The sequence below is a fragment of the Aythya fuligula genome, chromosome 31 (genome assembly GCF_009819795.1).
Source record: "Aythya fuligula isolate bAytFul2 chromosome 31, bAytFul2.pri, whole genome shotgun sequence".
Taxonomy (NCBI): Eukaryota; Metazoa; Chordata; class Aves; order Anseriformes; family Anatidae; genus Aythya; species Aythya fuligula.
In genome coordinates, this window is record NC_045589.1 from 310,806 (window position 1) to 327,152 (window position 16,347).

Here is a 16,347-nt window from a genome sequence, read left to right on the forward strand (position 1 = left end):
TGTGTGGCCGTGTCACAGTCCAGGGGCAAATGGACTTTGCAGCACTGCCCAGCACTCACCTGAGCAAATGACAGCAGCAGCGTTCTCCTGGGAGCACGGCGAGGCCCCCAGGGCAGTCACCGGGCACTGCCCCACGTGGGCTTCAGTCCCGTCACAGTGGAACGAGTCTCTCCAGACGGGGCCGGTTCCTCTCCCAAAATGCCCTCCTCCAGGAATGGACTCAGCAAAGCCACAGCCGAGGTGCCGACAGAGAACGTGGGCGTCCGAGAGGTCCCAGCGGGAGGCACAGAGGGTCCCCCACGTCCCCAGCACCTCCACCTCCACCCTGCCCTCACACGCTGTGCTGCCGTTCACCAGCCTGAAATCTGTGTACTCTGGGGACAACGGATGGTGAGAGAGGCCACATTTGTGCTCTTGCTCCTACAGAATCTGCAGGAGAGGCCGAAGGGACAGCGTGCCTTTCTCCTCCTGCAGCACTCTAATTTTGGGGCTGCAGACCACCACCTCACCCCACCTGTCCCCCAGCCAGCACAGCCCAGTGCCCACCCTGCTCTCCTTCCCCCACTACAATCCCATTGTCCATCATCCCACCGCGAGTCCTTACGTGTGCAGATGACATGAGTGCCATTGCTGTGGGTGCAGGCCTTGTCCTTGGAGGCCCCCCAGGGGCAGAAGAGGATGGTGGATTCATTTCCCACACACTGCAGCTCTCTGTCCCAGACAGGACCGGCCCCTTCTCCCAGCTGAGCTGCCCCATGGACAGACAGGGCTGTGCCACACTGCAGCTCCCTGCACACCACCTCGGCAGCTTTGGCACCAAAGTAGGAGTGACAGACAGCTTTCCACTGGTCCCTGTCGTGGACCTCCAGACTTCCTGAGCAGGGGCTGTCCCCTCCGACCAGCCGCACAAATCCTGGAGCAACCAAGGAGACCTGTGAGTTCCCAGAGCCCTCTGGCACTTCCGTGCCCACCTCCCACCTCATCCCTGAGGTGGCCGCATGCAGAGCCCCACGGCCATCCCAGCAGCTCTCAGTGGGTGCTGATGGCACAAAGAGGTCAGGGCCCCTGACACATGGGTCAGGAAAGCAGGTAGAGCGCAGCCCTGGGCTGACACGAGCTCCCGGTATGAGGGCAGGCACTGAGGAGAGCCAGGAGGTGCTGGCACAGCCCCTGGCACACAGGGTAGGCAGGAGAGGCTGGGCAGTGGGTCAGCACGGCCTGGAGGGGCCATGTCCCTAGAGGTTACCGCTCATGGGGTGACCTCGGGACAGGAACAAGGTGCTGCCTGCCACCCTGCTCCTCTGTGCAAGCCCAGTGCTCCTGCCCTCTGAGTAGCCCCTCTGCTTTGGCTGAGGTTCTCTTGTCTGCTGGGGGTACAACCCAAAAGTCCTGGGCCATTGCACGCCCTTCCCTGAGGCTGCTGGTGGCTGGGGGAGCTGCTCTAGATTCCCCTGGCATAGGGACCAGCCTGCCAGACAGGGCCTGGGTGAACGGCAGGAGAAAGATGGGAACCAGGCAGCACACTAGGGAAGGGTGAAGGCTTTCCTTTTCCAGTCCCTGGGCACCTCCCCAGGCTTGGCTACTCCAGCTTCAGGGCCAGGCTGGGTGTGCTCCCACTGGGCTTTCCCCAGGGACAAGGGACACCAGCAGTGACAGACCCATCTCAGAGTGCAACGTGACACACAGAGCCATGTTCTGGTGTCCACTTGTTGCTTCCTGAGGTCACAGCCAGGTCCCTTTCACTGTCCTGGTCCCAGAGATAGGGAACAAGTTCAATCCTTACCTGAACATATCACTCCAGCGTCCTCATCGTGATAGCAGTTTGCTTGACCCCACCCACTGTGGGTGCAGTCAGACAGGGCAGACTCAGTGCCAATACATTCAACATCATCCATCCAAATGGAACCAGATCCTGGCCCAAATTGTGCTGTCTGAAGCGCTTCAAGAGCAATCCCACAGCCCAGCTGCCTACAAACCACTGCAGCATCGAAGATGTCCCAGTAGTCGTCACACACGGTCCCCCACTGATGCTGGTGTTTCACCTCCACTCTCCCAGCACAGCGACTGCCACCATCCGCCAGCCTCACCTCCGCAGCCCCTTCAAACACCAACATAGGAAGGGTCAGGAGAGCTTCAATCCCCATACTGGGGGTCTGTGAGAGCCCCCTGCCCAAGAAGAGTCACAGGTCCCAGGGTGGGAGCCCTGCCCCACGTGCGGTCCCTGGGGTAGTGTGTGAGGGTGTCTCTCCACTCCCCATGGGCTATGCTGGCTGGGGGTACCCAGCTCTAGACCTCCTGGGCCATTCGCTGCCCCACAGCCCTCAACACCTCCTCCCACCCCAGTGGCCCCCTGCCCCCACCCACCCCCACACAGCCCCCAGCCCTCCTCAGGGCTCCCACTCCTCCCCAGTCCAGTGTCCCACAAACAGCCCCATGCCCCTGAGCAGCTTCCATTGCTCATTGCCTGTCACAGGCACCTCCCAAAAACACTATCCTACCCAGGACCTCTAGGGTGCCCACAGGGCACTGAGTTGATCACAAGGATACCAACAAACTGCGTCCCTTCTCCGTCCCTGTTGTCAGACTGGCCCCTGTGCTTAGCCAGGGCCCCAGGAAGGACACCTCTCTACCACTTCTGGGTGCAGATGCTCCAGTCCGCTTCTGTTACTGGGACACAACCTGCACTCCTGGAGTCCATATTTCCCCAGATCCCAGGGGCTGGGAACAGCACACAAGCCCTCTGGGGCATCCCAGACATTGGCTGTGCCCTGGAGATCACTGAGGGCCACTCTCACTGTCTGGGAGTCCTCCAGACCCAGGGTGACAGTGCCGGGAAAAAAGGGGTCCCAAAAGGGTACCCAAGGTCAAGGTTTCTAGAAATGAATCCAGGTATGGTCTGCCAAATACATGGGAGCTGTGGAAATGGATTACCCTCTCCCACCCAGACAGGCACAGATTAAAACACAGGGATGAGGGACCGAGCACCTTCTGCCTCTCATTTCAGTGGTGCCTGCAAAGCAACCCCACTCCCAGAGGGATCCCAATGACCGCACAGCTGCCCACTGGCCCCAATCTGTTGAAGAAAGCAGGTGCCACTTACCTCTGCAAGGCTGCACCCAGAGGAACAGCCACAGCACCCAAGGGGACAGGAGTCCCTCTGTCCCCATCCTGAGGCTCCTGTCCTGACAGCAAGGCCCTGCTGCTGGAGTTCCTGGGGACCCACAAGGAAATGGAGATGATGTGAGGGCAATATATCTGTGCAGATGCTGTCCCAGCTGCAAGAGGAGCCAATCGAAGCAGCAGGCACCTTTTTAGAAGTTATCGGCACTTATCTCCCCTCCGACACAGCCCAGCTCTCCAATGAACTTCTCCAGCGCTCTTCATGACCATATATGAGGGACGGCTCCGCTGCGGCTCTCACGTCACTGCGGTGGGAGATGATCGTGGGGTAGGGCTGGGTGTGGGGGCAGATGGCTCTGACACCCCTTGCAGCCTGCTGTGGGAGCACGGAGCATCTCCTAAGCTGTAGCATCCAAGAGCCCAAGGTGCGATTGTCCGGCCGTCTCTGAGCCATGTGATCCACGGGACTGGTCCTGCAGCAGGGCTGTGTCAGGCTGGGAAGGGACCAGCCCCTGCCCCTGCTACAGCCCCCTCTGTGCTGGCAGCAGCAGCTGGGAAAGGTCCTTGGGCAGGGCCAGAGCCCCATGCCAGGAGCGCTGGCTGTCCCGTCCCTCCCCAGGGAGCCTCCTGTGGGGTCCCGGCAGCAGCCAGAGCTGGTCCAGGGCCTGCCCTGGCAGCAGAGCTGCAGCCCAGAGCCTCAGGCGTCTCCCTGGCTCTCAGCGTGTCACCCAGGGGCCGTTATTCCCCGCGGCGGGTCGGGAGCTGGAGCCTGCCTGCCACTGCAGGTGCACAAACCGCAGCCCACGTGACATGGCGCCCGGGCAGGAAGACGGTGGTTTCCTCCTGGCCCCGTGCCCAGGCATGGCCCTGCGGTGCCTCCCAGCCTCCTCACAGCTCCAAGCCTGGCAGAGTCCAAGAAGTGTTGGACAATGCTCTCAGAAGTACAGTTTCATATATATGTATATATATATATGTATATATATATATATATATATAATTTTAAATAAATATATATATAATAAACACATATAAAAATATATATTTTACTAATATATAACATCATATCATATCATATTGTATTATAATACATTATATTTTTTGTTATGTTGTGCTATGTTATTATATATTATATATTATATAATATATATATAATTTTCTAATCTATTATATATTATATAATATAATAATATATAATATACAACATATAATATAAATTATATATTATATATTACATATATAATTATATAATCTGTTATATATTATATAATATAATAATATATAATATATAACTATTTTTTATTTTTATTTTATTTAAATAATATATATTATATTGTATTAAATATTATGTTATGAGTTTATATAAATATCATACATATAGTGTTTAATATATGTATATTTATAAATATATACATATATTTTTTATATTTTTGATATAAATATTTTATAGTTTTTTAGATACATATAATTTATTTTTAGTCTGAAGGCTGAAGTTGGTCTCACTGATCTTCAATTATTTCCAGAGCAGGATATTTCAAAATTCGGTTCAACCCAGCTCCAGGTGATGCCATAGCATCTTCACTTGCCATGGGCCTGTTCCTGGCCGTTATTCAGACAGCAATGACCTCACAAACACCTACACAAATTCTTGATGTGTTCCAGCCCTGCCAGCTCCTCAGGCACCAGTGACCTCACAGGTACAATGCATGGGCCTTGCCCTGACCTATCAGCTACTTGATCACCAATGACCTCCCCACAGACCTACACAAGCCATATGCTTATTCCTGGCCTCCTGGCTTCTCAGGCACCAGGGTCCTCGCAGCATCTAGCACAGGCCATATTTGCTCTCGGCCTGTCAGCTACTCAGGCACCACTGGCATCGCAAGAACATTCACCTGCCATGGGCCTGCTCATGGCCTATCAGATCTTCAGCTGACAGTGACCTCATAAGCACAAATGATCTATTGGAAGATGTCAGAGTCCCTGCCCATGACAGGGGGTGGGTGCTCATGCTCAGCTGGCTGTTGACCAACATCGCCAGGTGCTTTTCTGTTGGCATCTGTCCAGCCACTCTTCCCCAAGCCTATGCTGCATAGGATTGATATGATCCAAGTGCAGGAGTTGGCACTTAATCATTGTTGAATGTGATGTGATTGGACTCAGTCCATCAATCTAGCCTTTCCAGATGCCTCTGAAAAGCTTTCCTTCCTCAAGAAGATCAACTGTCCCCACTAACTTGTCGTCATCTGCAAATGTACTAAGGGTGTACTTGATCCTCTCAGTCAGATCATCCATCAAAATAGTAAACAAAGCTGGACCCAGTACAGAGGCCTGGGGAATGCCACCCACGACCATCCACCAACTGGATTGATCTCTCTTCACTCAGACTCTTTGAGCATGGCCATCCAGACAGTTCTTCAACCAGCAAACTGTACACCTGTCCAAGCCATGGGCAGACGGATGGGTTGTCATTCTGCAGGGCTGCTGTTACTGAGTCCACACTGAGAAGATGTAGCTCCTTCCATTAGGCTTTTTGTGATGCCCTGTTCTCAGTCCTTTCAAACCAACTAAGCATGAATTTGGTGCTTGTGATGAGCTGGTTCTCAGCTCATGTTCCAGTTACTTGCTAGCATGTATCATTGTTGTTGAGTTTGTACAGCACTGGCATTCTTGCATTCCCTTTTGTCTCTGTTTGCTTGAGTCTGCATTGTCAATGGTAGTTAGGAATACTGGAGGAGTGGCTGCGGGGAAGCATGAGGTTGCTTCTGTCATGGTGGGACCTCGGTCAGCATTCACAGTGCAGTGACTCAAGCTGTGACACAGACAGGAATTCTATCCTTTGAGGGAATCCCAAAGGTAATTCCTTCTTGAAGGGTGATGCCATCCTGAGTTGTGTCCTTGCCTATGCAGCATCTGTCAAATGGCTGATATAATTTTCTCCTCAGAAGAAAGTCCCTATCATGAGGGGCTGTCTAGAGCTGGGCTCCTCTCCACAGTTCTGACACAGAGTCTTCTCTTGCAGGGGCTCTCCAAGGGCTGCAGCCTCCTTCAGGCCACATCCACCTGCTCCCACATGGGGTCTTCCATCAGCTGCAGTGTGGAGATCTGCTCCAACATGGTGCACCACAGGTCTCATGGAGAACTTCTCCAACACCTGGAGCATCACCTCACCCTCTTTCTTCACTGGCCTTGGTGTCTGCAGGGTTGTTTTCTCTCACAGTTTCTCCATCTTCTCTCCCAGCTATTCCCTCATGTCATTTTCAACCCCTTTCTTTAAAAAGCTCTCACAGATGTACAAACAGCATTACTCATTGGCTGAGTTTGGCCAGCAGCATGTCCCCTTTGGAGCCAGCTGGAAGTGGCTCTTCTCTAAGAAGGGGCAGCTTCTGGACTCTCCTCACAGACACCAGCCCTGCAGCTGTCCCTGCTACAAAACCCTTTCCATGTATGTCCAATACAACCTCCCACCCGCAAAGTAAAATCAGAGCCCAGACAAGCAGCAGCAGACCCATGAGCTGGCAATGGCAAGGCACATCAAGGCCTTCTAGCAGAGGCAAACCCTGGGAGAACTGCTCTGAGTTTTTTTGGCTCTGCCCTCCATGGATGAGATAAAACAAGGAGGGTTTTGGCAGGGGTTGAGCTATTCCTCACTTGTGCTTAGGTGGGAGGTTAGAAACCAGCCCAGGTGTTTGTACCAAACCCAACACACCCACACACATCCCAGAGCAACAGGGACTGCACTACCACAGGCCACCTCTGCACACCTGTGCATTTCCCTACAGGACACATTGGGTGACACACACCTTGGACGTTCCAGGACCAAGGGGTCTCTGCAGAGATACTGTAGCTTGGCTCAGGGCATGTGCTAAACCTGCTCTGAGCTGGAAAGATCCCCAAAGTGCTCAGTGCAGTATTTCCAGCCTGTAGAATTCAAGTAATAGTTAAACAAGTTTTGAAAATGTGCCCCGACACCAACCTTTACAGCCATGGGCTTCCTGTTGCCTCCTCAGACCCTGAATCACAGCTGATCTCAGCAGAACATCCCCACCCATCTCCTCCTTGAGTTCTGTGACCTGACCACATCCATATCATCTCACCTGCCTCCTCCAAGACCAAGCAATTGCTGCAGGACCTCTCAAGCTCTGCCCAGCCTCATGAGGCCGAACTCCTTCAGTTAGGTGACTAGACCACAGGAATGCAGGATTTGGGGCTTAGGTGTTCAGGTTAAGGTTTAGGGATTAGATCTTGACTTCCAGGGTTAGTAGTCGGGCAGAGTATTAGAGGGAGGCCTGTGTTTACTGCTTTGGTTTCTAGTCTGTGTCTAGTGTAGAGACTATGTTATTTGTTGGGATTTTCTTCAGGGCTCTGTTGAGGAATCATGTCATGGAGTTCAGTGCTAAGGATGAAAGGCTGAGGAATAGGGTGAGAATTGAGCTAAGAGTGTATGGTAAGGCCTTATGGATTTAGGATTTGCTAACCCACGCCAGGTGAGGTTTGAGGGTAGGAGTAAGAGTAGTGGATTCCTTGCAGAGAGAGGGATAGCATTTAGATGTAGGGGTAGGGCTTATGGTTACTGCTTAGAAATATTGCCAGGGCTTGACCTGGATGTTTTCCTAGTAAGTGTTGCAGCTCACAGCCTTATCTGATCCCCTCTCACCTCTTCCAGATCTTTCCTTTCTGTTAGCCAAGCCCCTCTTGTCTCCATGAGATTTCCCACCTTTATTCACCCAGCTTTCCCCTGTCCTCACAAGATACATCACCCTGTTGGGGGCAGCTTTCTGAGGGCCTTTGTCACCTCAGAGGCTCTGCCTCCCTGCTGTTGGCCAGCCATGTGCTGGGACAGAAGTGACCTCACAGCCAGCATCCACAGGGCTACAAGGAGCTGTTGTGCTCAAGAGGCCTCTTCCCAGCCCAGCCCATGAAGCAGATGAGGTCAGTGGCAGTGTCCTTGCTGCAGGAGATGCTCTGACACTTCCCCCCACCCCAACTTGGCCCTGGAGCTCCTCAGGCAGCACCACTGCACACACTCAGCACACTGCTCTGCTCCCAGGACATCCCATGTCCCACACAGCCTTGCCCCAGCCCAGCACATCTGGGTTGGCCTGAGCAGTCATTCCTGCAGACCCTGCCCATGATGCCCATAGCCACTGAGCTGGCAGTGCTGCTCTGCAAAGCGAGGGGGCTGTGGTGTGCGGGGCCTTGCATTGAACTTGTGTGATTGCATTTTATTACACAGATGCTATGAAAAAGTCTTCACTGACTCACTTAAAGTGTTGTTGCACATTTATACAGCCTCCATATGAGACAGAACAGTTTAATTCATTCATAGTAATGGGGGGAATTAAAATATTTATGTAGGAATGTAATGAATGCAAACAGTCATAATGACAATGAAAAGGAAAGAAGGGAAGGGAAGGGAAGGGAAGGGAAGGGAAGGGAAGGGAAGGGAAGGGAAGGGAAGGGAAGGGAAGGGAAGGGAAGGGAAGGGAAGGGAAGGGAAGGGAAGGGAAGGGAAGGGAAGGGAAGGGAAGGGAAGGGAAGGGAAGGGAAGGGAAGGGAAGGGAAGGGAAGGGAAGGGAAGGGAAGGGAAGGGAAGGGAAGGGAAGGGAAGGGAAGGGAAGGGAAGGGAAGGGAAGGGAAGGGAAGTTATAAACGTAAGCCTAGAAGGGGATGTACTAGGATTCATTACTGGAGAGTGAAGGGATCTTTATAAGTATTGAAAAATATCCCACATATTTGTTTCCTAACTGCAACCTTGAGCTCCTTGTTCTTCATGCTGTAGATGAGGGGGTTCACCGCTGGAGGCACCACCGAGTACAGAACTGCCAGCAAAAGGTTGAGAGATGGCAAAGAGATGGAGGGGGGCTTCAGGTAGGTAAATATAGCAGTGCTGAGAAACAGGCAGACAACAGCCAGGTGAGGGAGGCACGTGGAAAAGGCTTTGTGCCGGCCCTGTTGTGAGGGGATCCTCAGCACTGACCTGAAGATCTGCACATAGGACAGCACAAGGAAAACAAAACAGCCAGATGCTAAAACAGCACTAACCACAAGAAGCCCAATTTCCTGGAGGTAGGCATCAGTGCAGGTTAGCTTGAGGATCTGGGGAATCTCACAAAAGAATTGGTCCAGGGCATTGCCTTGGCAGAGAGGGAGGGAAAAGGTATTGGCAGTGTGCAGGACAGCGTTGAGAACACCACTGCCCCAGGCAGCTGCTGCCATGTTGACACAAGTTCTGCTGTCCATTATTGTCCCATAGTGCAGGGGTTTGCAGATGGCAATGTAGCGGTCATAGGCCATGATGGTAAGGAGAGAAAACTCTGCTGTGAGGAAGACGGCAAACATAAAAAGCTGGGTAGCACAACCTGCATAGGAAATGGCCCTGGTGTCCCAGAGGGAATTGGCCATGGCTTTGGGAACAGTGGTGGTAATAGTGCCCAGGTCAATGAGAGAGAGGTTGAAGAGGAAGAAGTACATGGGGGTGTGGAGGCAGTGGTCGCAGGCTACGGCTGTGAGGATGAGGCCGTTGCCCAGAAGGGCAGCCAGGTAGATGCCCAGGAAGAGCCCAAAATGCAGGAACTGCAGCTCACGCGTGTCTGAGAACGGCAGGAGGAGGAATTCTGTGGAGAAGCTGCTGTTGGACATTTTCTGCCTCTGGACATGGTTGGCTATCCATGTTGGAAAAGACGTAGACAATTAGGACAGGGTTTTTGAGCAAAACCCACTTCATTTCTCACGGACCCTTTGCACACGCACTTTCATTCTCCCCATCTCAGGATGGTATAGTTACAGCTACCCAGCTGGCAATCTGCTCTCTGTTGGTTGAGTGCACTGTGAGGAACCTGGAGGCTTCCTCACAGAAAGCCCCCCACTTCTGGGGAGATTCCTGTTGGTGGATGGCCTGAGATTTGAGAAGGGAATTTGTAGCTTTGTCCATGTGGGACTAATCTCCAAGGCCAGCATTCAGCATTTATGTTGGCACCCATGGCCATCTGCCTCTGAGACAAGATCACTTGGAGGGATTCTTCCACTTACAATCATAGAATCGTTAAGGTTGGGAAAAACCTCCAACATCATCTGGCCCAACCATTCTCCTATCACCAATATCGCCCACTAAACTATGGCCTTAAGTATTACGTCCAAGCTTTCATTAAACACCCCCAGGGACGGTGACTCCAACACCTCCCTGGCAAGCCATTCCCATGCCTGAACACTCTTTCTGGGAAAAACATTGCTCCTAATTTCCAACTTCCTCTGGTGCAACTTGAGGCAATTCCCCCTCGTCCTACTGCTGGTTATCTGCGCGAAGAGGCTGACCCTCAGCACCCCACAACTTCCTTTCAGGTAGCCATAGAGTCCTTCCTCTTTACCTTCTTCAGTGGCCAAGTGACGGAGCCAGTAACCACTGAGACAAAGCCTGTTCTCACCTCAGCCTGTCCTCTGCTCTTTCTCTCCAGGCGTGAGAACTGGAGAGGGCAGGATGGAGGAAACAGCACTGTCACTGTGCTGTGTGCCCTTGGTGAATTGTACCCATCGTACAGAGAGGCTGTGCAGTAGCTTCATGCTCATTCTTCAGAAGATGGGCTGTGACACGAGGTCATACTGATGCCATTCCATAGGGCTTAGCTTCTCCCACTACACCTGTGCAATGTTCTCAAAGGGGTAACCATCCTTGTCTTCGGGCCGATGTGAAGTGCCCTAAGGATCAGTACTTGCGAAGGCAGAGCCAGATCATTTCTCAGTCCTCTTGACTGCCCTGCCAGGAGCTCCACAGGTTAGAAGGGCCCTTTGGCACCTTGTTCTCCTCCAGACACCTCCTCTGCAGGATGCTGAGCACCAGTGTCTGATCCTCAGCTGAACCCCTCCCCACCACTCCAAGGAGCTGACACACCCAAGAGCCCCAGCTTAAGAGAAAGACTGAAACAGGTGGAGGGAAAAGGACAAGCAGCATGACCAAGAGAGGGGAGAGACAGATGAGCAAGCAGAAAGGGGTCGCCCTGCCAAGCCATGCCTGCTGCCTGCCAGGCAGCACCATGGCAGAGCAGTGGCTCTCAGCCCATTGCTGAGCACTGGGACAGGGCACATAACAGGAAAGGAAGATCTGCCTTCTTCTGGGGCTCTGACTACACAGGAGGCAGCTGCTACCCAGGACCCCCCAGCCCAGAGGGCAGCGGCTCTGCTGGGTTGGAGAGGAGAGCTGAGGGGGGTTGCTCAGGGACGGAACCTGCATTGCAGAGGATGGCAGGAGCTGCCTCTATGTCCTCTGCAGCAGGGTTTCCCTTTGCAGTTCCCTCTTTCCCTGCTGATCTCTGCTGCCTGCAGCCGTTCCTGCCAGGAGCTGCTTCTCTGTCGCCACATCTGTGCCCTGCCAGTGCTCCCAGAACCCATCCCATCTGCTGTGCTCAGCTCTGCCCTGCACCCTCTCACTGTGTGCATGTGCTGAACAGCAGGTCACAAAAGCCCTGATGAAACTGGGAAGGTGGTGCTGCTGCGTTATGAAGGATTCTCGGTACTGAATGCTCTTTCTGAGGTTCCTCATAAAATCTGGGGTGACATGAAATCTCTACTCTGTACAGCTCTGTTTCAATTCCCATCCTGATGAACCAAAGAGAGGTGAAAGCACAGCTTCAGGAAAGCCTCAGACTTGACCTTCCTTTTAAGAGTCCGCTCTGACATGGTCTGGGGGTGCCATGGAGCTGTGAGCTGCCTAACCCAGGCAGAAGTCTGAAGGCACCAGCAGGACCCTGCCATGCCCTTCCCTGCCCAGGGGCCTCTTTCCACATGCAGCTTCTTCCCGCAGCACCCTGGGCAGCTTCCCAGGCAAGCTGAGTGCTGAGCCTGGCAGGCAGCAGAGGCCCTGCCCCAGCACACAGCCCCTGGGGCACAGCAGGGACCCTGCTCTGCACCACAGCCCTGGCCACCCCTGCCTGCACCCCAGCTGCACAGCCTGCAGCCAGCCCCATATGAATGAACCCCCATGTCCTGTCCCTCTGACAGCTGTGCCTGGTTAACCCTGCTCTGGAGTATGTCATTTATACAGTAGAGACAATAGAGTCCTTCAGAAAGATCCCATAGGCTGTGGGAAATGTCAGCAAATCTGGAGATGGCACCAGGAACAACAGCTGCATTGCCCTGCAGCCACAGACTTACCCTGTTCAGGGCTGTGAAGATTTATTCCACGGTGAGCTCTCAGCATCCCTCCTCCACACTGCCTTTAAAATCTCCCTCCCTTCTCTCAGCCATCCTTGTCCCCTGCAGGCAGTGTCCCCAGCCCTGCTGCACTGTGCAGAGGAGCTGCTCCTGGGCAGAGCTCTCTCTCTTTCTCGCTGCCTGCTTGCCAGGAGCTCCCCTTGGACTCAGGAGCCCGGCCCAGCTCAGCAGCACAGGGAGCTCTTGACAAGTCCTTGGACCTCCAGAGGAATCAACTTTGAAACAGGCTGATGCAATCACTGATTTTTTTCTCTCAGCTGGGGATGGTCACTTATTTCCAGTAGTGTGTTTTCCCCTAATTTGAAAGAAGAGTTTGGCGTGAGAGTACTCTTTTCTTGTCCCATTATGAGATCAGACACCCACAAAGTGACAGGGAGGCTGCATCCCATCTCTTCCAAATATTTGTTGATATTAAGTGGGAAATTTTTTGACATAAACTGAAATCCCTCTGTGTACATAAGCTACACAACCAATTGCTGGCCTGCAGGATCATTGTATGCTAGAATCCTTTGGGTCTCAATGGACCTTAAAGACCATCTAGTCTCAACCCCCCTGCCATGGGCAGGGAAACTTCTCCTAGGCCAGGTTGCTCAAGGTTCCGTCCACCCTGATCTTTGGCCAGTTTGGTTAGGCTTTGGAACAGGTTCTTCAGGGACGTGGTGAAGTCACCTTCTATAGGGATGTTTAAGGAAAGCTTCATGCCTGGGACACTGTTTAGAGTGTAATATCGATGGTTGGGTGACGGTTGATTTGGAGGTCTTTTCCAACCTTAATGGTTCTATGATTCTATGAATTGTAGGCCTCCAGGATCTAAGAACCATAGAATGCTTTGGGTTAAGGACATTAAAGACCATCTAGTTCCAGCCCCCTTTTCATGGATAGGGGCTAATCCCACGAGATCGGGTTTTTCAAGCTCTCATCCACCTTTATGTTGAACACTAACAGGGAGAGGGCATCTACAACTTCTTTGTGTAATTTTTTCCAGTGTCTCACCACCCTTTGTGTGAATAATTTCTTCCTTAGATCTGATCTAAATCTACTCTCTTTTAATTTAAAACTTGTTGTCTTAGCACTACACTCCCTGAAAAAGGGTCTTTCCAGCTCTCTCCTATTTTTCTCAATCTGTTCTGCTAAGGAGGGTGAGGGCGAGAGTGTCTGTGGGGAGCTTGGTTACCTCCTGGGGATAAAGCACAACACATCCAGAGACACAAACATGACCAACAAGTGATAAAGAAGGCAGTGAAGGGAACCAAACATGGTCAGTCACACTGGCTGGTGAGAACATGGGAGAGAGAGAAAACACTTCTTGCGGTCAGGGTATCTGATGAGGGACCTTGTCAGTTGGGAAACCAAGGGAAAAGGGGAAATGCTGGTAAAATACATGTCCTGTGAGGACAGCCTGAGGACCCTTTGGCCATCTAGTCTGGAGAAAAGAAGGCTGAGGACTGACCTCATTGCTCTCAACAACTTCCTGAGGGGGGGAAAGTGTTGAAGGAGGGGATGATCTTTTCTCTCTTGTAACTGATCACACAACATGTGGGAATGGTACATAGATGTACCAGGGGACGTTCAGATGGGGCATTAGGAAAATTTTCTGTACTGTGAGGGTGGTCAAACACTGGAACAGGCTTCCTAGAGACCTGGTTCATGCCCCGTGTCTGTCAGTGCTCAAGAGGCATTTGGACAATACCCTCATACATAGTCTCTAATTTTTGTTTAACCCTTAAGAGGAAGTTGGACTAGATGACCTTTGAAGGTCCCTTCCAACGGAACTATTCTGTTCTAATCACTACAGACTTGGCTAAACCCCATTTGTGTATTGGAAGGCCACCATAATGTCTACTGGAGTCTTCTCGAGGCTAAGCAATCCTAACTTTCTCAGGCTGCCTTCACTGGAGGTGCCCTTCTTGTGCATGGCATACTTTTGTTAGCGGTGTAGTGGGCTGCAGGGAGTGCTTCAGTTAGTTGTCCTTGCTGTGTCAAAGAATCATAAAATGGCTTAGGTTGAATGGAACCTAAAAGATCTTCTTGCTCCGATGTACGTGCCTTAAGCAGGCATGCCACCAACTAGATCAGGTTGCCCAGGGCCTTCTCCAGTTTGGCCTTGAACACCTCCAGGGATGGGGGATCCATAGTTTCTTTGCACAACCTCTTCCAGTGACTCACTATCTATGCAGTCAAGAATTTCCTCTTAACGTCTAGTCTAAATCTATCCTCAGTTACTTGAAGACTTTTCCCCTTGTCCTATCATTATCAACTCGAGTAAAGAGTCCATCTCCATCCTTTTTTAAGAGCCCTTTAAGAACTGAAAGGACACAATGAGATCTCCTCAGAGCCTTCTCTTGTCCAGACTGAACATCCCCAGCTCTCTCAGCCTTTTTTCATAGGAGAGGAGCTCCAACCCTCTGATCATCTTTGTGGCCCTCCTCTGAACTTGCTCTAACAGGTCCACATCTTTCTTGTGCTGGGGTCCCCAAACCTGAACACAGTACTCCAGGTGGGACCTCACGAGGGCAGAGTAGAAGGGGATAGTCACCTTACTCGGTCTGCTGGCCATTCCTCTTTTGATGCAGCCCAGGATGGAAACTTCATGATGTTTTGCACACCCCCAACCTACATCTCATTGGGGGCAGGATGAGAAACGGAAACCCTTGATGCTGTGCAGACATGGTTCATCGATATGTGAGTATCTAATATTTAATCTAAATCTACCCTTTTTTACTTGAAAGCCATTGCCCCTTGTCCTGTCACTACATTCCCTGGTAATGAGTCCTTCCCCAGGTTTCCTGTAGGCTCCCTTTATGTACAGGAAGGTTGCTGTAAGGTCTCCCCAAAGCCTTCTCTTTTCCAGTAAATAATAATGATAATGATAATGATGATAGTCGTCGTCATCATCATCATCATCATCATAGTTCTCCCAGTCTCCTCTCTTAGCAGACGTGCTCTAGATCATTTTTGTGGTTCTCCTCTGGTCCTGCTCTACTAAGTCCATTTGTCTACTGAGGTGAGCTGAGACATGAATAACAAGATAGGCATTTATTTAACTATTTAAGCAACACTAGCAAAATCTGTTTTTGTCTTTTATTGGTGGTATGAGGAACATTGCAAATGGCTAAACATCTGCCTGTCAATGGCAAATGGTGAATAATAAAATAATAAGTTCTGTTTTTTGTTTGTTTGTTGGTTGGTTGTTTTGCTGTTGTCGTTGCTTGTGTGCACATCTAGCTGTTAAACTGTCTTTATTTCAGCCCACTTTTTTTTTTTTTTTTTTTCACTTTTACCTTCAGTTCTTTTCAAAACACCCCACTAGGTAGGAGGAATGAGCTCGTAGACCTGTGGTGCTTAGCTGCCTACCAGGTTTAATCCACCACGCAACTTTACTGAAGTCAAAGTGTATCGATATCCACTGCTCTGCCCTCTTCTGCCAGGCCTGTTATTTCCTCAGGTGCATTTCATGTCCCAGTTGGTCAAGAGTGACTTCCCCTACATGAAGATATCCCAACTGCTCATGATGATACTATTGTTGCTCCTGTGCCTGGAATAGGGTTCCAGGATGAGCTGCTCCATCACCTTTCCTGGGATGGAGTGGAGCCTAAGCAGCCTGCACTTCCCTGGGCCCTCCCCCTTGTCATTCTTGCAGCAAAGATGGACATTTGCTTTCCTCCAGTTTTGGGGCACTTCTGCTAGTCACCAGGATTGATCCAAGATGACCAAGGGTGGCCTTGCAAGGACATCAGCCAGCTCCTTCCACTCTCATGGGTGAATCCCATCTGGTCCAATAGAATCACAGAATCTTAGAATGGTTTGGCTTGGAAGGGATTTTATACATCATCCAATTACAACCCCCCTGCCATGGGTAGGGACACCTTCCACTAGATCAGGTTGCTCAAAGCCCCATCCAATCTGGTCTTGACCAATTCCAGGGATGAGGCATCCACAACTTCTCTGGGCAATCTGTTCCAGTGCTTCACCCTCCTCAGAGCAAAACATTTCCTCCTTAAATCTAATTGAATCCTCCCTTTC

The 16,347-nt window shown here is 51.3% G+C and overlaps 1 protein-coding gene across 1 annotated transcript in view; it reads right to left on the reverse strand.

The window, feature by feature from the left end:
* Nucleotides 1-12: 12 nt before the first annotated feature.
* Nucleotides 13-16,347, reverse strand: part of LOC116500129 (antigen WC1.1-like) — a 269,452-nt gene continuing 253,117 nt past the window's right edge. The window contains exons 18-20 of the mRNA XM_032205043.1: nucleotides 1,784-2,098; nucleotides 605-913; nucleotides 13-374 (exon numbers count right to left, since the gene is read on the reverse strand). Of these exons, the coding sequence (XP_032060934.1) occupies nucleotides 13-374; nucleotides 605-913; nucleotides 1,784-2,098 (986 nt within the window). The remainder of the gene's footprint in view (nucleotides 375-604; nucleotides 914-1,783; nucleotides 2,099-16,347) is intronic.